Source organism: Berghia stephanieae, chromosome 6 (assembly GCF_034508935.2).
Source record: "Berghia stephanieae isolate SIO BIC M18660-M18661 chromosome 6, UCSD_Bste_1.3, whole genome shotgun sequence".
Lineage (NCBI taxonomy): Eukaryota > Metazoa > Mollusca > Gastropoda > Nudibranchia > Aeolidiidae > Berghia > Berghia stephanieae.
The window spans coordinates 47,232,342-47,257,341 of NC_088365.1; the positions used below are offsets into that span (position 1 = coordinate 47,232,342).

The 25,000-nt window shown below is 37.5% G+C and overlaps 1 protein-coding gene across 2 annotated transcripts; it reads left to right on the forward strand.

The window, feature by feature from the left end:
- Window positions 1–550: 550 nt before the first annotated feature.
- On the forward strand, window positions 551–12,945 carry LOC144975148 (uncharacterized). 2 transcript variants are annotated; one of them, XM_078918930.1, is made up of 3 exons: window positions 551–885; window positions 6,252–6,615; window positions 11,268–12,945. In XM_078918930.1, the coding sequence occupies exons 1-2, from the start codon at window positions 759–761 to the stop codon at window positions 6,287–6,289; spliced, it is 165 nt and encodes a 54-aa protein (XP_078775056.1). In that variant the 5' UTR covers window positions 551–758; the 3' UTR covers window positions 6,290–6,615; window positions 11,268–12,945. The 2 variants fall into 2 exon arrangements, with proteins under 2 accessions (XP_078775056.1, XP_078775055.1); XM_078918929.1 differs by having other exon boundaries at window positions 743–885.
- Window positions 12,946–25,000: the final 12,055 nt, after the last annotated feature.

Consider the following 25,000-nt stretch of genomic DNA (forward strand, 5'->3'; position numbering starts at 1 on the left):
TCAACCTATAGATCTATGATACTTTTCTCGTCGATGTTGTGAGTTTTTCTCATAGTTTGTATTTTTTTTTTGTTTTTTTCATCGCGCTTATGAGTAATAGATAGTATGCACTTGGCTAAAAAGTTCACAACATTGCCATCCGGAAGTGTAACTGGCCAACACACAAATTGTGTGTAACAGTGACTGTTTATAGTCTGGTTAATAGTTTAGTGAGAATTACTCATAAACGCGGATGGCAAAAAACAATAACAAAGGCCTGAGAGACGTGAACTTCGAACTATCTATAAGCTTCAACAGTGGTAACGTCACTTCCCTCGTAATGACGCATGGTAACTTAGTAACTGGCTCTAAACTATCGGAACAATGGCGGATGCCCTTATGAAATATTCCTCTGACGAGCATAAAAGCGTATACAGATGAAAAAAAAACAAACATATAAATCTGATCATGTTTTGACTTACTATTCTGATCACAAGACATATGAAAAGTTCTAGCCAGCATAAAGAATAAAAAGTATTGATTTTCTTTGTTTAGAACCACGATGGCCGGCGTTGCTGGGCGACGTGACATCAGGCTTGAATCCAATTCTCACTAAACTGTATTAACCAGAGTATAAACCTTTAAGGTTACACATAGTTTTGTGTGTTGGTCCATTATACTTCTGGATGGCAATGTTGTGAAGTTTTTAGCCAAGCGCACACTATTGACAGCACGTGGAAAAAACTAACACAGATGGCGGTTTACTCAAACTAACACAGATGGCGGTTTACTCAAACGCCGTGTATTTCAGAGCGATTCTCCCCAGGCCAAACCATCACCTGTTTGTCATCGAGTGGAGTTTGGTAACTGTCTACCCCACAATATGTGATACATCCCTTCACCACGGTAATATATTCAAATGATTTCTATGAGGAAAATTTAATTTAAAAAGATAAAAAGAAGAGCCCTGGATTGAATATTTAAGTGTAATTAGAAGGATCAATAATGTTACTACCATCCGGATTAACTAAGAGTTTATATATCTAATCATATTGACATGATATTCATTTTTCGGCATAAGGCTCACCAGGATTTATTACCATATAGAAGCAATGGGCCACAAATAAGGTGTTTCATTTTGCGCGTTCAAACGCCACACAGAAAGCCCTCACTCGCATCGCGTATTATCAGTATCAGGGGGATGGGCAGTCGTGCCACTCACTAACAGATAAACAGCTTCTATTGGTCGATCTGTCAATATCGTTAGTTAAACATGTCACTTATTGATTGGTTGCAAAACAAACTAATTACAAGATAATTTTTTTTAAGAATAAATGATATTGCGTATGAAATGTTATTCTGATTGTTAAACTAAACTGGTCGATAAAAGATTTTGTGTCTCCTGGTAAGGAAGGCAAAATTTTTCTCAATTTGTATGTCGTAATTTCAATGCTCGTTATTTTCATTATTTATTTGACAATACTTTCTCAAAGATTACATGTACATCATGTCAAAAGCTTATCGATTAAATTTAATTTATTTTGTATCCCCTTCTACATCTGCCCAAGTCCAGTGTATACAAAGGACAAAACACGATTATGCAACTATTAATATCATCATTATTGTTTTCGTGTTGATGTTGTTCGACCGAAACAGATGGAACATTTTTTCATTTTTTACCTTTCCTATTTTGTTCTTTTTGGTTCGAGCTGCCGGTGTTGCAAATATTATTAGACACATAAGTATGTGAAGGACTCCGTTTTTTATGATTTCATTTTCGAGTTTGAAGCTAAATTTTCTCCTTGAGTACACACAATTTTGAACTTTTGGTGTAGGATATCATACAGTGTGAACTTGTTCTCGTATGTCATTGGCGCGCTTATTGTGCCGTATTCCGCTTGAGGTAACTCCTATTTTAATCGGCAAAATTGAGGTCATAAATGGATGGTATCCAATTATAATTCCAGTTTTCCCGACTTTTTCTCGTCAATCACGACGGAGAATAAAAGTGGACAATATAAACCTTTGTTTCACACTGGCCTCAATGTTGTAAGTCTGAATTATTTTTCTTAATATAGCATTTGTATTTTCATATAGTGCCATTGTCACCTTTATGAGCTTTGAGGGGCTTCAGTAGGCCAAAAGGATTTTCCATTTTGTATTCTGGTCAACCTGTTGAGCACTTTCTAAAAATCAGTTGAATGGATGTTGTCATGTAAATTGGAGTGGTCTCCTGGTCTGTATTGGACTGTCTGCCCTTACAGAAATATGGAAGGGTGTCTACTTAAAAGGACACATCCCATCAGGCCTATTAGAGTCAATTTTCATTGCCCTCCCCCAGAAACTGGCAGTAACTGAATGTTATTTCCTCGCACCATAAGCTTAATGAGTCACATGACCAAAATTTAGCTAAGAATACTTATGAGAAGAGCAAGAAACAATATAAAATCAGAAATTAAGAACAGTGTGATTTGTCTCGTGTGACCAGAAAGTTTACGGGAAAGAGAGCCCTAAGAAGACAGAGCGAAAATGATGGATTCCCTGACAATAGACAAACGAGAAAAATACTTGAGCTTATATATAGCGCAATGTCCACTTTTAGTTTCTTCAATTACAACTGGACCCATTACATTGTCAATGTTAGTGTCTTTATAATAATGAATATTTAACTCTCGCCTTAGTCTCTATTGATTTAACACTGTTTGAAAATGCGTGATCTAGATGCCCCTTTTCGAATTCTTCACCTGAGTTGTTGACGTCGCCTTCCTTACTTTTTATGGGCACGTGTGTTATTTTACTACCTCCACCTGATCGTTCTCTTATTACTTTGCATAAGTATTTGTGCCATTTCTATCTGCAGGTGTCTGTGCCTCCGTTTTGTTTTGATTTAGCCTTTTTTCCTTCCCCGTCTCGCATATAACTTAGCAAGTTTAGCAAGCCTTTGGTACTCTGTTTTGGTGCCTCCATCTCCGTTATTTTTCCTATCTTGGTTACATCTTCTTCTGCCATCGATCAATTTCCGCGTCTTCCCTGAAATCCATCGTTCTGACTTCATCTGACATTTCCTCCCACCAGTGCCTCTGTGACATTCAACATTGTATCCCTCAGTCCTCTCATTGGTCCTCCACACTCGTCTCCCTTTGGCATACTCCCAAAAGTGTCTCGAGTCTGTGCTGAAACTCATTTGAGTATGCCTATTGTACCAAGCCCGGAAATTGCCTCAATATTAAGTGGTTTTACTGCTGGTTTTTTTGACAATCGTTTTAATTTCAGCTTCATTTTTCCCGGAACGAGCTAATGGCAAGCGTCAATATCAGCACTACGTTTTATTCTGACATCGCGCACTGCACTTGACCACCTTCTGCTTATGCAAATGTAGTCTATTTTGTTTTGTGTTTCCCCATCAGGCGATATCAGTGCTTTATTGTGTTCGTCTTTATGCTTAGCGTAGGTGTTCATAACTTTAATATTATATTGTAGGTAACCCGCAAGCGGCTCTGTGGTCTTGTGGTATGACATTCGCTTTGGGATCGGAAGGTCCTAGGTTCAAGCCATACTCGGAGCATAGTTGAGTCCTTGGAAAAGGCCCTTTACTCACATTCTTTCAACGTGTTCAGGTGTACCCCACCGTTAACAGCGTTGTCTTTGTCGGGATAAAAAAAATTGTGATATCACGCAATAGGCGTCATGTCTCGTTCTTCGTGTTACGTATTGTCGTTGGTCATGGACCCTCTATAAAGCGCTTTCAGCACTTTTAGTGAATATTTCTCTATATAAAAGCTCAAGTTTTTTTCTTCTAATCGTTCTCACCCCGGCCATCACTGCATCAAAATGATCAAATTGCTCCTTCCCATCCCGGCCATCACTGCATCAAAATGATCAAATTGCTCCTTCCCATCCCGGCCATCACTGCATCAAAATGATCAAATTGCTCCTTCCCATCCCGGCCATCACTGCATCAAAATGATCAAATTGCTCCTTCCCATCCCGGCCATCACTGCATCAAAATGATCAAATTGCTCCTTCTCACCCCGGCCATCACTGCATCAAAATGATCAAATTGCTCCTTCCCATCCCGGCCATCACTGCATCAAAATGATCAAATTGCTCCTTCTCACCCCGGCCATCACTGCATCAAAATGATCAAATTGCTCCTTCCCATCCCGGCCATCACTGCATCAAAATGATCAAATTGCTCCTTCCCATCCCGGCCATTACTGCATCAAAATGATCAAATTGCTCCTTCTCACCCCGGCCATGACTGCATCAAAATGATCAAATTGCTCCTTCCCATCCTGGCCATCACTGCATCGAAATGATCAAATTGCTCCTTCCCATCCCGGCCATCACTGCATCAAAATGATCAAATTGCTCCTTCCCATCCCGGCCATTACTGCATCAAAATGATCAAATTGCTCCTTCCCATCCCGGCCATTACTGCATCAAAATGATCAAATTGCTCCTTCCCATCCCGGCCATCACTGCATCAAAATGATCAAATTACTCCTTCTCATCCCGGCCATCACTGCATCGAAATGATCAAATTGCTCCTTCTCATCCATCGTTTTTCTATAATTTGACGTTAAAATCCCCGATTAGCATGACAGTATCATGGCTTGGTATCTTGTCCACAGTCTGTTGAAGCAACACATTAAACCGAACCTTTTTTACCTCATCGTTGGGCGTATTTGTTTTTTGTTTTGGTTCATTTTGTTGTCGTTGTTCAGTTGCTTTGTTTTGTTTTGTTGTCTTATGTTTTGTTTCTATTTGTTTTTTATTTGTTTGTTTTGTTTTTCTTTTGTTTTGTTTTGGCGTTTATATCTGCACAATTGTTAATGTGATATGCGTACCTTGGAAAGATGCTTTAATGATTATTTCTGGTTCCCAAGATAGCAAGGCGTTCTTTGTTTCTTTGTTAAGTACTAAGGCCATACAATGGGCATCCATAATAATAATAATAAATAATAATAATAATAATAATAATAATAATAATAATAATAATAATAATAATAATAATAATAATAATAATAATAATAATAATAATAATAATAATAATAATAATATATGTACTTTATTAATCCAAAAGGAAATTTTTGTACAGACGTATAAAATGCCGACAATGATACATACATAAACATAATATACGTAAATATAATGTGGTAAATTAAAATTTGGTAATAGGTATATATAGTGTAATGATATTGTAGGCTGTAAGAATAATTACATAGTGTAAATTAAGAGACATAGATTATAAAAGTGTAAAGATATAAATATCAAGAAAAGGTATATTGATATCAACATATAAGAAAAAAAGATAAGTTAAAAGCTAAGAATTAGTTACAGTATAATACTATTGTAAATTGACTGAGAAAAATTACATAGTATAAATTACATGGCACGTAATGTAGAATAAAAAGGTCAATAGAAAAAGTCCTTATGGATACTACATTTGTTTTGTGGTTTTGTATCCTTCTAGTCCATGATATTCCCATCGGGTTCCACAAAGTCTATCGTTAAACCTGACATATTTTTAATGCGTTCTCAAATTTTCCCTCGTCTCGTATCGTTCTATCTACATTCCACGTACCTGTATGCATGCACTTTTTATGCCAAAAAAAAAAAACGTTATGGGCCATAGAGCTTCTTTTCATCTATATTTGTGGCAGTTCCTGTAGCATATCGGTTTTTACTCAGTAAAGTTGCTGGACTCACGTAAAACGCATTTATTTTATTTAGGGTATTTTTTTCATTGGCTGGCATATTTATATTACAACTATTATTGACCATGTCATTTCTTTCCTTTTGTTGTCTTCCGCCCCTTTTTCCCTCCCCGCCAAAGTTGTCCAGAATAGCTTGAGATATGCTATTTTGTTTACAATTTGGTGGCACAATGCTTTAACCGGAGTGGATCATCAGAGCATTTAAAGATAATTCATGGCAGACAAAATAGTGCTTAAGATCTAACAATTTGATTTGTTTTAAGTGAGTTTATGGACTCCACTCTATTTCTAACCATCACAACATATTATTAACTTATTTACTACTTGTTCGTCCCAACCGACGTTCACATATTAGCAGGTCTGATAACTAATAACTAAATTATGGGCTTCTTTAACATTGTTGTAATGGACAATATTTTTCGTTGCTTTGAAAACATTTCCATTACAACAATGAGCCCAGAACAAATTGAGATCACTGACCTGCAAATAACAATACCTTTTATTTGGGCCATGTGTCATATTATATTAATTTTTATCACTGATTAATTTCAGTTCAAGAACAATCCAGCCCCGCCTCCAGAAAACGATGAAGCTCTTTTTACTGGTGACAATGATTTTCTTTCCCACTGTCATTGATGGAAAGGATCCGAAGCGTTGTTGTCTACCAGACAAGTTTACAAGTTTTGTAGAAGATTTGTCGAACAATCCTGTAATCCTGATGATGGATTTTACAAAGAAAAAAGGGTTCTCGTATGGCAACAATCACCAGGTTTATTATGACGGCAATACCAAGACGCAATATACATGGGACAGCTCTGGGAATTGTAACATATATACAGGAAACAAAGTTGAATTTGAATTCGCCCAAAAATGTGTCCCATCCACCGCAACATTGATCCCAGATCCCAATAATAGGGTAATTTTTTGAGGCAAATTGAGCTGGACTTCTGTTCAAAATGGATTGCTTAGTCTTTTGAACATGACAAAAGTTTATCGCAAACTATTTTAAGTCAGATCTATCATGGCTTACAGCTCACAGCTCAGTTCTGGGTGAACAGCGGAGTGTGGCTATGTGGTCTTGTGGTATGACACTCGCCTTCAGATCAAAAGGTTCTTGGTTCGAGTCCCGCTCATAGTTGTGTCTTTGGAAAATGCTCTTTACCCACATTCCTTTACCATGTTCAGGTGTAATATGAGCACCTGGTCATTAATAGCGTTGTCTCTGTCGGTAAAAAAAATGTAAAATCGTTTAACAGAAATCATGTCTCGCCCTATATGTTAATTATTGCTGTTGGTTGGGAACCCCATTTTAAAGCGCTTTGACCACGTTTTGTTGATATTGCGCTATATGAAAGCTAAGTTATCATGCTCAAAAATCTCGACTGCACCCGAGGTAAATATCAGTCACTTTGCCAGTGGTTCGTATACTCCACATACTGACCAATCGGGAGCCCCAACTAAGTTTATAAACAAATAATATGATCTATTATTTCGCTCACTTCCATGGGTTTACAATGCTCAATGTTTCCGTTATGCCTATCCCAAAACTTGTTAAAATTCTTTCGTTTTGAAAAATAGCTGTTAGTGCACATCCTTTGAAAAGATGCTTCAAATTGTCCAGGACTTCAACATGACCAAACAGTATTGGAATCAACTCGTGGGGAAAACACACTTGACATTATCTTCAGCACACTTCCTGAACTCATCCAAAACATGCAAGTTCTTCCAGGAATTAGTGATCATGAATTGTAAACCTGGCAGATGACATTTCAAAACGAGAAATGCTTTGTAATGTCAATAAAAAACAACAAACAGCAAATTAAGTATAACGACCAAATAAGCGATCAGTTATTAAACACGTGAACACAATACCCTACTTGGGATCCAACTAAACAACTCACTGAAATGGGACCAACATAGTGATAATATTGAGGCAAAAGCAAATCATACCCTTGGCTTACTAAGGCGGAACCTATACCAGTGCCCCCCAAAGGTGAAAGAACAGGCATACAATGCGTTAGTCAGACCCGTATTGAAATGCGCGTGAACATTGTGGGATCCCTATCAGCAAAGCCACATCAAGAAAATCGAACAAGTTCAAAGGGGAGCTTCGAGATTTGTCAAAAACAATAACTTGCACGAACCAGGAAGCGTTAACGAGGCCCCGATATTGTTGCAGTGGAAAACACTGGAGAGTGGAGAGTAGGCGGAAAGAAAGATGCGTCCAATACAATAATGAAGATAGTTACCACTTAATTGTATTAGATCTACAGTGATGGGCAATTCGCCTTTAAGCTGGAAAATGCAAAACCATGGTTAGCGACCAGACGCACATATTATTGTCCCTCAATACCGAGAGTTAGTGTATGGCTAAAAATGAGCTTTTGTCAAAGCTACTAGACGTCCATAGCGTCGATATTCTCCTATTAAAGAAGACCCATCTTTATTCTGCGTGCAATCTTCTCGATTCCAGATCTCAGGCTATGCGATGGTCCAGCGAGAGGACACTTCGAGACTCAAAGGAGGGGGGGGGGGGGTTAGCGCCTAAGCTAAAGAGCCTTCGAAGGTCAGGGTCATAGACAGCGCAACGGGGTCAATAGAACTTCCAAGAAGGTGGGTGGGCTGTATTTGCACAACATCTACAAACTACCTAGACGACTTGAACTACACCACCGGTCCCGGTGGTTAGCCATCCTTCCGTCTGTCTGAGAGACTTTTAGAGTCACCACCCCGAGTGGGTCTACCCAGACTGCAATGAGGCAGTTAAACAGTTCCACTCATAGATAGACGGTAAAGATCTACACCTAGTGTACGCTCCTGCAGCCAAGGGCCCATTTAGGGACACCCGCCATAAGGAATATACACGTGATCTTACCCTCGTCCGAAAAGCTGTACAAGGAGTACCAATAGATCCAGTAGCCGATAGACTACTTCTTTCTCTGGCAGAAGGAAGGAAGCAACGGTGGCAGTAGATCGTTGGATAGTCTTGACTTTACACACTCCAGATGCCACGCTTGGCAACTAATATAGAAATTGGAAGGCTGCACCAGAATGTGAGGCAGACACAATTGCCAGGAAATTAAAGAATCAGTATTTCGAACGCGTTGTCCGCAAGGCATACCTTACGACTCACTACCTACTGAGTTGTCGGACTTGACATCCCCGAGAAGTGTGCGCAGCCATAAGCGATGTCAAGAACTGCATGGAATCAGGAATAGATGGCATATATCCCGATATGGTGACGCAACTGGGCCCCAAGATACGGGCCTGGCTAGCAGAGGCAATGTCTGACGTCCTTGAAAAAAGGAAAACTTCCACAATTGTGGAAGCACGCTAAGCTAGTTGCCATCCTGACGCCAGGGAAACTGAGGCCGACAGTTAAAAAGACCCATATCACATCTGAGCTGCTTGTACAAACTTTTGTAACGTGTTCTATTGAATAGATGGGGGCCGGTCCTAGACGCTGCCCTGCCATCCGAGCAAGCAAGTTTAAGGTAGGGAGGTGCACCACGGAACAGGGCATATTGAGGCAAGATTCGAAAGGAAACAGCAAACTCGTGCTGTATTTATAGACTTATCGGCGGCGTACGATACAGTCTGGTGAGAAAATCTAATGCTCAAACTTTCAAAGATCATAATGTGCAAAAGATCTTGAAGTTTTTCTCTTCAATCTTAATAGATAGACAATTCCACGTCGCACTGTTAGACACTATGAATAAAGTTAGGAAACTCTAGAATGGGGTCCCTCAGGTATCCGCTCTGGCGCCAATGTTGTTTATGTCGATATTAGCGACATGCCAAACACTTCCTCCCTGAGGCTGGGATACGCGGAAGACTGGGCACTCTTTACTCAAAGTAAAGTGTGGACCCGACTAGGAAGTGTACTCAGTGAGGATATAACCAGACTCAAATCCAACTTCGACAAGGGGTACCTGAAGATGAACACTTCGAAAACCGTGGCCACAGTACTTCACCTAAGCAGTGGCTGGCACACTCGTAAAATGAACGTCCTCGTCGGGGTTCATCTTCTCCCATACGAAATACATTCGAAAGAGTTTCCCGGAAGATAGAGAAACGCAACAGTCTTCTGTGGAAGCTGTTGGGATCAACTTTGGGTGCTACCAAGCTCTCCTGAGGACGTCCGCCTTGGCACTATGCTATTCCATCGCAGAGTTTTGCGCTTCAGTGTGGGACAGAAGCAAGAACGATAATGGCAGCAATCCAGCCCACCCCCTCGAGCCAAAATATGTCCCGGCAACCCTTGTACGTAGATACCCTTACTTCCGACAGAGATGCATATACGATATGAAAATCGGTTTGGACGAATTCAATCACTCGAGGGGGCGGGGACATCTACTCCTCGAAACTGGGGGAGAAGTTGCAAGGCTTTTCCGTCAGCAAGAGGAGACATTGGGTGGCAGCCAATCGACTTCGGTCGAGAACCTGCTTAACAGCACGCTCTACGTCGGTGGGGACTTGCCACCTGTCCAACATGTTCACGTTGTGGTAACGAGCCCGAAACGGCACAGCATGTGTTTGCATGGTGCGTTGTGACGAAGCTTCCGAGTGCGGTTCAGAATTTGCACCTTGGGTCAATCGTCATTACATACTAGTGTGAGCACCACTAGAATCTGCTGCCTTTTGCAGATAAAGGCGTTGAACTCGAACTTGAACTTTTATATTATGTTATTAATCTCAGTCCCAACTGGACATGCATAATTAATTGTCTCTCGCCATGAAGGCCGTCCAACTTTTTAGCTTCCAGATTTATGACTTGAGCTTTTATTTAGAGCAATATCTACTAAACGTAGAATTTGTAGTAGTAGTAGTAGTAGTAGTAGTAGTAGTAGTAGTAGTAGTAGTAGTAGTAGTAGTAGGAGTAGTAGTAGTAGGAGTAGTAGTAGTAGGAGTAGTAGTAGTAGGAGTAGTAGTAGTAGGAGTAGTAGTAGTAGGAGTAGTAGTAGTAGTAGTAGTAGTAGTAGTAGTAGTAGTAGTAGGAGTAGTAGTAGTAGTGGGAGTAGTAGGAGTAGTAGTAGTAGTAGTAGTAGTAGTAGTAGTAGTAGTAGTAGTAGTAGTAGTAGTAGGAGTAGTAGTAGTAGTAGGAGTAGTAGGATTAGTATAGTAGTAGTAGTAGTAGTAGTAGTAGTAGAGTAGTAGTATAGTAGTAGTAGTAGTAGTAGGAGTAGTAATAGAAGTAGTAGTAGGAGTAGTAGCAGTAGAAACAATAATATTTGACACTTTTTTAGCTTTCATAAACCAAACATCTCAAAGCGATGTGTATACAATGAATTACGTTATGAACACATGTAGTCAAGTCAAAATATGGAAACAAAGACTACACGAAAACAAAGACCATATTGCTGAGATAATTCTATACAAACAATACAGTCGGCATGGTGAAAAATGAATTGTAGAATGAACAGATTTTAGCTTTTAATAATAATAATAATAATAATAATAATAATAATAATAAATAATAATAATAATAATAATAATAATAATAATAATAATAATAATAATAATAATGATAATATAATAATATAATATTAATGTTTTTTATCCCGACAGAAAATAATTTGGGAGTTTGATGCGCCTTCTGGAGTCAAGATCCAGTGGGCATTCGACCAAGACTGTACACTCGCCAATACTGAATTGAAGAAAACACCAATTCAATTTTGGTATACTGCGTATTTTTTTTGCTTTTCTCCAGTTGTGGCTAAAAATGCGTTCGATGTCGATACTTCAAAGTGTAAAAAAGTGTGAAACCAATTCAAATACTGTCAACTGGGCTAGCTTTACCTCAAAGGAAAACTACCTTTGTAAATTCTGAGCATTTTGAGTCACCTGAGCTTTGTTGCTTTCATTTTCCTAATTAACTTGTTATAGGGAATAAGATTAGCGGAAGAGTAGCGCCCCTTGATTGGACGTCACCCATAGTCTGTGACGTCACCGGCGGAAAGTTATTAGAGAGAGAACGTCATGTTGGTTGTGCGCGGAGGCGAGGACGAGAGACGCATGCGCACAACCAACATGACGCCGGTGACGCCACAGACTATGGGTGACGTCCAATCAAGGGACGCTACTCTTCCGCTAATCTCATTCCCTATAGGCCGTACTCTTGAAAGACACGTGTTTAAATACTTGGCCAGAAAACTCAGTGTTGAAATATGATTTCATTTAAATTATCCTTATCTTGGCAGATAAAAACTGTCAAACCTGGAAACTCGCGAAGTCTCAGGTTTTTCCAAAGATGATAGTCGTTTAAATCGATCGATTTTTGAAGGATGATTTTTCTGGCCAAATTTCTAAATACCCGTTTATCCAGAGTACGTCAATTAACTCGTTAAACAAGAACTGACTTTTTGATCAAAGGAAATATTTGCCACAAAACAGGAAACATGACCCAGCGTCTCCAGGCACCATCTCCATGGTCGGCGGATCAAACCTCTGAGGTCCCGAATTTGATCCGCTGATCGTGAAAATGGAGAATTCAAAGGCTTGATCCGCCGACCATCAACATCATGGCGGTTGGAACCTGGTGCTGGAAAGTCAATTTAAAGTCACAAATATGAAACTTTCCGGTTAATTTCAATTCCTTAGGATGTGGAATTTTTTGTTTTTTTTAATATTCAAGAAATATGTCTTCTAGTACAAAGAATAGCAAAAAGGTGGTATTTCCTTTCAGCTAAATCATTAATTCACCGATCCAGTCCGACACGAATAATGAAGCGAAAAATTAACAACTGGCAGTTAAGTAAGATAAAGAGCAAAAAAAGAAATAAGTTTAGAACAAGTGTCCGACACAGGAGAGAGAAATTTATAAGAAAATGAAAACATCCCTAAAAACCAGTCGGCCTCGGCTCGGGAATCGAACTCTAAACCTCCTGATTATCGATCGTGATAATCTTTTGAGACCTAGGGTTGCATATTATATTCTAATTCAAAAAGCAAAGTTTTCCTTTGAAGCGAAGTTAAGCCCGTTGACAGTACCAAGCTGCTATGAACTGTGGACTGTAAAAAGTACTGAACAAAATTGAGTATACCAGCTTTGAAAAAAAAAAAGAATCCATGAAATTCAAAACATTGTAAAGATCTAACTTAATACTGTATAATGTATTTAGGTCGTTGTTTATTCATTTTAAAAAGATATTCTATTCATTTTTATTCAATACAGTTTACGAGCAATTTATAGCACATATCACAAGATTTCTGGTGTTCTATGTCAAATAAATGTCTTGTCAACAAACCAATTGAGTTTTTGATTGATATTTTGATTGAATATATATATATATACATATGACGTAAAATAGAGTTTCATATATATATATATACATATATATATATTATATATATATATTATATATATATATATATATATATATATATATATACATATATTATATTTATATATATATATATATATATATATATATATATATATATATATATATATATATATATATATACTCTATTTTACGACGTAGGGCATCCAGTGCAAATAAATGACTCAAGTAACCCAATAGTATATCTCATCTGTGACTGTTAGTTGAAGAAATAAAGCTTTCCTGAGCAAGCAACAATGACATTTATTAACCATCAGGAGTCATTTACTAATCGCTCAATTTATGAAAGACATAGAAATTTAACCGATTTCTAAACGAATTCACTCACTTTGATCATCTTCAAAATTGAACTCCTTTAAAACTTATTTATGTCTCCCGACAAAATGAAAAAATCTTGTGACATAGGTAATCCAAAATATATTGTCAGATCAACATTTATCCGATTCATGTATTTACTGTTTACTTGAAACGATCTATTTTAAAAATAAAATGCCTGGTTCAAGTGGGAATATGAGTCCCAAAACTGCACATGAATCTATAATCTTAGCATTTTACTCAAAGGGGACACTCCAGTACGCATTTGCCACCATATTATGTGATATATATATATATATATATATATATATATATATATATATATATATATATATATATATATATATATATATATATATATCTTTGGCCTACCGATTTCCAAGATATATATATATATATAAATCAGTAGGCCAAGATAGCTTCTCAATAGAATTGATTGACGCCCTCGACGATCTGTGAATAGACATTCTGACAAAAGCCTTTAATGTCTTATATGAAAAGGGTGAATTACCTAAGGTCTTAAGACAATCGGTATTCATTGCGGTACCCAAAAAACAAGGTACTATTGACTGTGACCAACACAGAACAATCAGCGTAATGAGCCAGGCCACAAAAATTATGTTAAGAATACTTATGGAAAGAATGAGGAGCAAGATCTCTCCCGAGATAAGTGTTTGGTTTTGTTAAAGAAAAGGGTACTGTAAATGCAATCTTTACATTGAAAACAATAATGCAACGGTCAATCGAAAAACAAAAATCACTTTATCTATGCTTCATTGATTATTCCAAAGCTTTTGATTCAGTACAGGACGATACGCTATTCAAAATCTTAGAAAAGATCGGTATAGACAGTAAAGACCTTCGACTTGTGAAAAACTTGGAATCAAACAGCATGTGTCAAACTGGATAATGAAACATCGTACTTCTTTAACACCGAGAAGGGAGTAAGACAAGGTTGCGTCTTATCACCGGACCTTTTTAACACATATAGTGAAATAATATTCAAAGAAATTGAAGATATGAAAGGCGTTGTCGTTTGGGGGCAGAATATGAATAGCATAAGATACGCAGACGATGGTACTCTGATGGCATACTCTCCAGAATGCGTGCAGAAAATTTTAGATATAGTGGTGTGCAAAAGTGAAGAGATGGGCCTGAAACTAAATATTAAGAAAACAGAATGCAAGATGGTCTCAAAGAATAACAACAACGCGACCTTCCACTTGTCAAGCAAAGGAGAGACCATCAAACAAGTAAAGAAATTTAAATATTTAGGCACTATCATCACCCATGACGCACGTGACATAGAGGATATAAAACAAAGAATAGCAATAGCAAAAAACGTGTTCCATAAAATGCGACCAGTTGTGTCAAACAACAACCTAAACTTGAAGACCAGAATGAAAGTAGTAGAAACATATGTTATAAGTACCCTTTTATACGGTTGTGAAACGTGGACGCTTGACAAAGAATGTACGAGGAGGTTAGAGGCATTTGAGATGTGGGTGTATAGAAGAATGTTGAGGGTATCATGGACAGACAGGTGTACGAACGAGGACGTGTTGGAGAAGGTGAGAAAGGGAAGAATACTGATCGATAACATCAGAAAGAGGCAGTTACGATTTCTGGGACATATGTGGAGAAGAGACGGAATTTAAAAAGTTGGTAACATATGGGATGATCGAAGGAAAGAGAGCTAGAGGAAGACAAAGAATGACTTATCTAAATAACCTAAGAATGGTCAAATGTGACTTAAAAAGCAACACAGATTTCATGCGCACCGCAGAGGATCGTGATTCGTGGAGACAGCTGACCGGCAACGTGCTCAAGAGCATAAGCCACCATGGATGATGATATATATATATATATATATATATATATATATATATATATATATATATATATATAAAATGATGTTCAAGTAGCACAAAGGTAACCCAAAGTGACACTCAAGTAGGCATTGGTCACCATATTATTATGTGATTGAGATATATAGTGATGTTCAAGGAGCACAACGTAACCCAAATGGACACTCAAGTAGGCATTGGTCACCATATTATCATTATGTGATTGAGATATAAAGTGATGTTCAAGGAGCACAACGTAACCAAATGGACACTCAAGTAGACATTGGCCACCATATTATGTGAGTGAGATATATAGTGATGTTCACGTAGCATATAGGCAACCCAAAACGCTTAAGTTAAGAAACAAAAAATTAACAAATACTATTTCATTTGATTCATATATATTTTTTTTCAAGTAACACACACAAAAAATAGAGTAGGTTCCACGATAGACGTCTTTTTTTTGGAAGGAAAAAACATATATATATATATATATATATATATATATATATATATATATATATATATATATATATATATATATATATATATATATATATTGCGTCACGCGTCAAGAAAAGGACTATTTTTAAACCGCGTTTCATTATGTTCACTCCTTTATTTTGCAAAGACCATTTGAAGAATATGTCTGAAAAAACTTGGACCTCTTCCTTGGAGTACTCTCTACCCGTTGACGTGAATTGCATGTCATTTTGGATGATCTTTATGTTCAATTAGTGTATTTATGGAATATGAAGTTTCGTCATGCTGGATGCCAAATCATTTACTTTCGGGAGTTTTTTGGGTGAATTTCAACAGACTGGAGATTTAGTTAAAAAAATTGTGTCTGGTTCAAATCTTGTTATCTTTCATTTATCTAGTCACTGTGCTTTAAAAATATATTTCACAAGTATGATAAATCGTTTTGGTGTCTAGTTACATGACGTCATACTTTTCATACATCAATTGGCAAAAAAAAAAAAAATCCAAATTCTTGAAAAATGAATTTGCTCTCATTTTCTTATTTATGAATGGATTTCTTAAATTCAAAAACTGTTTTCCATGACTATCAGAATGCTTTATGAATATAGTTAGAAACATCAATTTTAAACATTCAAAAATTGTCTCTTGTGGTCATCGTCTCTTGTTTCGATTCTCTTTTTTTAAAAATGATCTATCATAGTCTATCAGCTTTTTATAATAACAGAAAGTGTAGGTTATACCAATATATGTGACTAGGTGACTGATTCCAAACCAAGCGATAATAAACTATCATTATCAAAATAAAATACATAGGCAAAACTTACAGAAATAATTTGTTAAGAAAACATGTGAGATTATCTTTAATTGAAAACAGCATAAGTGAGATTGAAAAAAAGTGTATTAAATTTAATATTCAATTTGTATTGTCATTTATTAGATTTACAACTAGAAATTATGATCATTACTTTTGGGCTAGATGCATTGCTTCAGTTACATCTCCTTAAATTTTCCATTTCTATACTTTGTCTTCTCCTTGAATGATCGTTTTCATGAGTTTGACCTTGTCTTTGCAACCCTCCAAAATGGAATGTTTTTCAAGAAATTTCAACACTTCCTGTTTTCCAGGCAGCCTTCCTTTGGTGGTATTGTCGGTGATGTAATTTTTAAAATGATACCTAACCAATGCCGAGTCACGGTCACTCCACTTTATGTATCGTCGCTCCTTATAGTTAGAGGCTGATTCAGTTGAAACTATTTCTTCACAATTTTTTGAAGTGACTTCATCATACCCATCTGAATTTGCTTTATCGTTTTATTACATAAGAGTAAGAGTAGAGCTTTTTACTTTCTCACCACAAGTTCCATCAGTATTGTTATGTACCCCGGAGCTGTATCTATCTACAGTGTTCAACAGGAATTTTCCTACTTGTGGCAATTCTCTCACAGCCAATGGGCACTGGTACACATTTTTGTTTATTGCTTCAGAATGTCCCATGTGGCTGTAAAAATGTGTCTTTGCTCTTCTGGTAATTCAAGTTACAAACATCGTTGAGACCTTATGGCGAAATTTGTCAGAAAAATAAAACATTTGGCTTCTTTAGATTGGGACAGCTGTCAACCACTGATTTTAAACAGTGATAACCACTAGCATGGTCGAGAGAGTCACTTGTGCTTGGAAAATGGAACACATTTTGTTCTGAGATATTGCAATTACTTCTTTCAGAGAGGAGCATGGTTATGTGTTCAATGGTGTCTTCTGTGAGAAGTACTGGAACCATCTTTCTTGATCCTTTGCCTGATTGATACGCGAGTTACTTTTCCACTGGGTCATCAATCTTTTCGACCAAATTAAGGTCAATCCACGCACCTGTCAGTGCTTCTCTCCATTCATGTAGTGTCAGTCTTACAGGTTCACCACCTCGTCGAGCATTAAACATAGTCAGTCTGGCGACTAACAAGTTTCTCATTTTAACAAAGGATTGCCTATCCCAAAGTTCATACTGCTCTGTCAGTTTTCTTTATTTCTTCAGTAATGAACATCCTGAATGTTTTAATGTCTTCCTCGTCAGGCATAGATGAGGGTTTACGAATACCACCTCTTTTCTGTTCGCACTCGACCTGAGCTGTAAAAAAATAAAATTCCTGTAGAGGTCAAGGACATCCAAAAACCTTGTCATATCTGCTTTCTTCTGTGTGTCAGAATCACGAAATAACCTCTCATTACTTTGACAGCTTTCTTAGGAACAAAACCAATCCTGACCTTCAACACAGCTTTGCCCTGGCCACCATCTATGGCACAGATTCTCTTGACAGTATTTTCCAGAACATTAAAATGTTTGTATTCCAAAATGTCTAGGCCAGAAGCGTCTTTATTTCCTGACTCATTTCTAAATGTCAAAATCCGATTAGCAAAAACAGCGGCGTGGCGTATTGACGGCATATGGTGGTGCCATGATTAGAAGAAGTAGAAAAATTATAAAACAGTGAACACGAAGGGTGGGGTCGATGGTTTCTACGAGTGGACAAAACTCACAAAAACAAATAATTCATGAAAACAACAAGCCACAACACTGAGATACAAGTCCCGTGTGAAAAGGTCTTTGTAATAATTCTTTGTCCACCATTTAAAGGATTGGATTTGGTAGATAATGCAATCAATATGTGATAGATGTAAATCATAAGAGAAAAAAAACCTACGACAGAAATTACTTACTTTTAGTACTTGTAAAGAAAATCTGCAAATATTTTTATATTTTGTTTATTGAAATCTGGAATGGCATCTATTTCAGATTTGTGAATTGATAGAATCATCAACGAATTTAACCGCTCCTGTTTCATTGCATTTCGCAAGAAATTTTTCACTCTTTTAAGGGTGCTAAAACACCATTCAGTAGGAGGTCAAGAAATACGATGGAAGTGGTTAAGGTCACTATAGCCTATAGATGTCCATGATTTGTCAGTGTTTGTTGTATCTGTAAAAAGTAGACAATAAAAACAAAAGAAACGTTTTTTTCTTCTTCTCTAAACTAACTGTGAGCCATTCATGTCTGTCATACCATGTCACTGAAAAAGAGCGTTTTCGAGATTTCCACACCTGTGTTAATTCAAAATCAGTTGGTTGGTGAGGAACTAGTCTTTTTATTTCTAGTATGTCATCTAGTGTCAATATCCCAAACGGTCGGTGAAGCAAAGAGTCAACTTGATTCACTGCAATTCATTGTTTAACAAAACAAAACGTCGAAGTATATCTCAAATAATGGAAATCAGTGGAATACGATTAATGATTGCACAAATAAAAGGTAGATCGTAAAGCATCACAAAGAAAAAATCACTCCACTTAAGTACTTAAGAAATCAAAAAAACACACCGAAGTATAACTGTTGACAATCTTCGCTTCCTTTCTCTGACTGACACAAATACACACGCACAAACACACACATACACACACACCCAAATACACACTCATACACACGTAACCATCACCTCGGCACTACAAGCAAGAAAAATGTTGGTAAATTCGTCCACAATGCTTCGTTGCATGCAAAGAATTACTTAATTCAATAATCGTGAAAAAGAGGTGGGGGGGGGGGGGGGAGGGGGGGGGGGGGATTTTGATATGTTATATTATTAAGTTTTATGTAGCTTTTCTTTGCTGCTTACAAATAAACTTGACAATGATCAGCGTTTTTGACAGTTAATGTAATATTTTGGATGGCCGAAGTTACCCTAATTATGGCGTAAACGGTGCAACATTGGCGCATCCCCCCAGTCCAACGGTGGAGCTCTCAGATCCTGGCACAAGTCGAGGGGTTTCCCGCTATTTGAAGATAGTATAATTCGACCCAGTTTCTCGCTCAATCAGCTGTAGCGATACTAATGGATAGAGCATTAACTGGAGCTCGGATTGCTTTGCACCACGGTGTTTGATTTAGTCACTAATTCGCGCAGTGATGTCACCAACACACGAGTCGACGCAGTGCGTGAATCGGAATCTTGAATAGAGCGGAGACTAAAAAGGCAGTATGTTGTTGGCGAGTTGGCGAAAGACAGTGGAGTTCAAATTTCTCTGTTTTATTTTTAATTAAATTATGCTGTTAATGATTTTTAAAAGATTGGTGCGGTGCCTGGCACCATTCGATCCAATGGCCCCACGCCACTGCAAAAACCTTCATATCAGACAGTGTAACGCTCCTCTCCCTTTTCATCGATCTTGCCCATTGCTTTTTTCCCAAAAGGATTGTGACTAAATCTGATCTACAAATTTCTCAAATTTCATTCTTTCTAAACCTATCAAGAATGTTTTCGTTGAAATCAAGATCAACTCCAGCATCACTTGCGCTACTCGACAACTCATACATCTTTGCTGTGTTTGATATTACTGACATATTCCTCTCGCATGTTCGTTTATGGTTGAATATGCTCTTGGCATCAAAACAGTTTCTTCACTTCCTTGAGCTTTTTCTGGATGGTGGGATGGATGATTTAAATAGATGGATAGATGGATGGATGGGATAAATAGATGGATGGATGGATTAAATAGATGGATGGATAAATGGGAAAAATAGATGGATGGATGGATGGATGGATTGGTTAAATAGATGATAGATGGATAGATGGATGGATGGATGGGATGAATAGATTGATGGATGGAAATCTTAACGAATTCAGTGGTCTTCCATATGACATTGTGTCGACTTTATGGTGTGCCATTTCACGTTTACAAATGTACACACGGAAGGATCATTGGTGTGTATCAAATTTAATCTATCCAGAAGAAAATAAATACTCACTCCTCAAAACAAAGACTGTCACTATGACCACCATCATCATCACCACCACCACCACGAATTCAAAGACGGGTTAAAATCATATCAAAACAAAAATTAGTGTTGTTTTCGGATTCAGCAGAATAAAAATCAGAAGGATGAAGTGACAAATCCATGCCAAGTCCTAGATCTTTAAAAAAAAAGTAGGATTTTCTTTGTTTTAAAGGAAATTATACTGCACACTGAAACAATTCACGTAAAACGTTTTTGTAACAAGATCAATCCTGGCATTTAATCGTAAATAGCTAGTAGACAATTTACCAACTGTCAAGGGCCGTGACAAAAAGAAGAAAGACGCGCGCGCGCGCGCGCGAGAGAGAGAGAGAGAGAGAGAGAGAGAGAGAGAGAGAGAGAGAGAGAGAGTGAGAGAGAGAATGATAAACACACGCAGAGAGGAATAAAATGGCACAGAGAGAGAGAGAGAGAGAGTGAGTATTAATTACTATTACGAAGTGGTTATTCATACTACCACTACAAATAGCGCTTTTCACTATTTGTACTCCCAGAACTCTTATGTGTTTAAAGTTGCAAACCACCGCTCCTTTCCCTATTTGTACTCCCAGCACTCTTATGCGTTTAAAGTTGCATTTGTGAGCTTTCAAGGACCAGCCGACCAGCCCGACCAGCCTCCACTTTTCGCGGGAAAACATTCGAAAATGAGAATAATGTACTTTTTATTAAAAAGTCAACAAAAAAGGTAAGTAAACTAGATACGACAATTTTTTTCCTGAATTAGGCTAAGTGGCAACTCATTTCTTGTCATTCTCACTCTATCAAGTAGAGAATCTAGGGTTGAACTTGAACCTGAACATGCTCCTTCTTCTCCTCCTCTTCTTCTTCTTCTTCTTCTTCTTCTTCTTCTTCTTCTTCTTCTTCTACTACTACTAATACTACAACTAGATACTACTCCTCTCCTGAATGATCGGACCCGTTTAAGAAGCTAAATTACGGGTTCCACCGGCGCAGCTCTCTAGACTTCCAGTCCCACAGTGCCCAGTATGGGCGGGAGACCTTACCCCCGATGTTCCTCGAGCCTCGAGGTAGTTTCACTTTATAATTGTTTTAGCTTTTGAACTGTGGATCTTTTGTCAAACGTTTTATTTTAATTTTTCAAATTAAGTAGCATTTTAAAGGCCTGCGTTAGGTATCGCTCTGCTGTACTGTAAGAGCGTTAGAACATGGTAAAAGTATGCTGATGAAAATGATATTGACAATGAAATTATAATAAGAAGAACAATAGAACAAATCAGTAAAGAAGCTTTTAAAAAATGAAATTTAAAAGAAGTAAGAAAAGACTGCCTCAAGAAGTGAAAAAATTTGTCCCTGGTGTTGAGATGTGAAGTGGACATGTTTAATATTCGTGTCTGTTTAGATAGAATTAGAAGAAATGAAAGATGCCACTTTTTTATTTTAAATGTAGATTGCACATTAGCAGAACACTAAAAAAAAAAAAAAAAGTAAAGAAAGACAATCCAATGTGGCAACTTGGTTGCTAGTGAAAAAAGTAAAATTACTCCGCTCAGCATTGCTGCTGGTGTGATGTCTAGTGTTAGTTAGGTGTCACTATATTAGAGTGATATCTTGTTACTTCATAGTTTCATTTTAAAACCTGTAGAACAACTTGATTGATTTGTAAATTTCCTTATATGACCATTGTTTTAGTTTTCCGCAGCCATTATAATTCAATTTTAAATATTGAAAGGTACTGGAGAGGAGTCTTAGCGGGTTTTTTTTTGTCTGTTCGTTTTAGTTATAGGTCGTAGTGCAGGTCCAAGTGTTGGAAATGTACAAGGTTTTATTTTTTATTTTAAGGTTAGTTGAAGGAATACTTTCCTTAGCTCAAGGCACGTGCAGAAGACCTCCCCTATTTACTACTTACTACTACTATCCAAGTACTAGTGCTAGACTACTTCTTCTGCCACCTCACTCCTAAACGGACTGACAGCACAAGCAACTGATATTATTTCTCTCTCTCTCTCTCTCCCCTCTCTCTCTCTCTCTCTCTCTCTCTCTCCGTGTGTGTGAGTGTGTGTCTGTCTGTTCATTTCTGCCCATCTCCCCTCTTTTTACTAATTAGTTTGTAGGTGTTTGGCAAATTCTCAAGAACAGCCAAGATATGCGGCTGTGTGGCACTCACTTCCGGATTGGAAGGTCCTGGGGTCAAGCCTCGCCAAGGACTCACATTCTCTCACTGTACTCATGTGTATGATTTCCTCTCCGCTAAGAGCGTTGTCTGTCAGAAGAAAAAAATCGCCTAACGTTCTACTTGTTATGTGTTGCTGCTAGTCATGGATCCTTTGTAAAGTGCTTTGAGCATGTTTGGTGGATATTGCGGCTTATGAAAGCTCAATTCTTTTTTTAATATTTATATATATAAAAAAGATACAGGATGATGACGGGCATGCGCTACTTTATGATGTAGTATAAACCATTCCTAATATATGATTTTGCTAAATAGGCCTACACTCAAATTTTACGAGTGTATCTGGTGGCAAATATTAGACACTCGTTGCCACTGTGATTTTGATGAAACTTGGCTTATACACAGATACATGAATTTTCCTAATACGGCTTCAAACATGCGATCTGAACTTCAATTTATAATGTAGTAATTTTTCTCAAATGACAGCTTGATCGAATGTGACAAGATCCTTTTACTTAATACAATTCAATTTAGTGTAGTCTGTAGTTGTTTGCCTAATATTAGAATGCACAGAATTTGAATTTTTATTGACTTTAAATATTGAAAACAACATGCCTTTGGCTTTCCATTTGTGCCATTCAGCTTTTGACTTAGTCCCTGATTTGAGTACCACGTCACAAATTTAAGTTCTTCGAGAAAACTCTCGACTTACTTTCTTATTCTTCTAACGTACTGAACTGTAACACCTTTGTCTCAGTTGGAGAAAATATTGCAATTTTTAACTTAATATTTAGGTATTTATGTTATGGTCTTTTATATTATTCCGTATTTTTCAGCTTCCATCATATCACCTGAGGAAAGTTGGCTAATTTATGACTTTTGTGTCTATGAATGCAAGCAGGGCAAAAAGCGATTGACTTCAAGCAAAGGAGTTCGCCCTAACCAGAGGTAGGAGGTTGTTTTTGGACGGGGGCAGGAGGTGTTTTTTTACTTTTACATATTTAAAAAAAATGAAAATATCATATGCACAACGTTATAATATTTCAGAATAACTCGGAAGTAAATTATCACCATCAGCTTTTCTATCTTGATTGCCAAGACAATTTTAACCTTTACCGCCACTCGTGGGTCTATTAGACCCACCCCAAGTACATATTCTGTCATTGTGTCTTTGAATGAGTAAATAAAAACTTGAAACTCTAGATATGCTTCCTTCAACCATTTTTTGTTATGTGGATTGAGTTGTTTTTTAAATTTTCATGGAAATGGGCTTCAACAGTCGTATTGTCACTTCCTTCCTAATGACGTATGGTAACTTAGTAACACTGGCTCTAAACTATCGGAACAATGGCGGACGCCGTATGAAATATTTCCCCGGCGAGCTTAAACGCGTATCCAGATGAAAAAAAACCCATCAATTTGATCATGTATTGACTTTTACACATTCTGATTACAAGGCATATGAAAAGGGAATGAAAAGTTCTAGCCAGCATGAAGAATAAAAAGTCATGATTTTCTTTGTTTAGAACCAAGATGGCCGCCGTTGCCGGGCGCGTGACATCAGACTACTGAATTTTTTTCACAACCCTATAAAATTCTTTAGCGCGGCCACTCGCGGGGTCTGTTAGACCCGGTAACGCACAAAGAGAGTTTTATTCCTCATGCCCCATTCGCCACTCGCGTGGTCTCTCAGACCCGCCGACAAGCGAAGAGAGGAATACGTTCCGCGTGCCCGACGTGTCACTTACTTAGGTATCAACTATGGTTGCCAATTTGGCATTGTTTTTGCCAAAAGCAAAATTTATAGATATTTTGTATAAGTCTATTGGAATAGTGGCAAGGAGAATGTCTTAATAGATAACTATTTACACAGATGTTTCTGTATTTACAATACAACAGAGTGATCAACGCAATACTAATTTATAGTGCACTTTCTGACTTTGGTATCAATTGGTTGTAATGGGTTATTTTTGAACGTCGATTTTGGCATGATTCCACAAAATAATCTTGTTGTGTCTTAAAAGAATGCGCCGAGTCATGACCTGACCTAGCCGTGTGTAATCTATGTCATGTGTACTCATGACCTTTTCTACTCGTTTTGCCCGCGACAGTTTACAAATAGAGCAGTAAAGTTAGGTGCCCCAAACGTAAACAATAACAAGTTGCTAGTGATTTCCGTTAGGGACCGGAATAATTTACGCACAATATAGGTCTCCCAATTTTGTAGTTTGAGTTGTAGGCAATACACTTTCAGTATTGAAAATATGTTTACATAAAATCTAACAGTTGCAGAAATAATAATATAAGGCTAAATTATTATGAAAATCAGGCTCCGAATAATTCT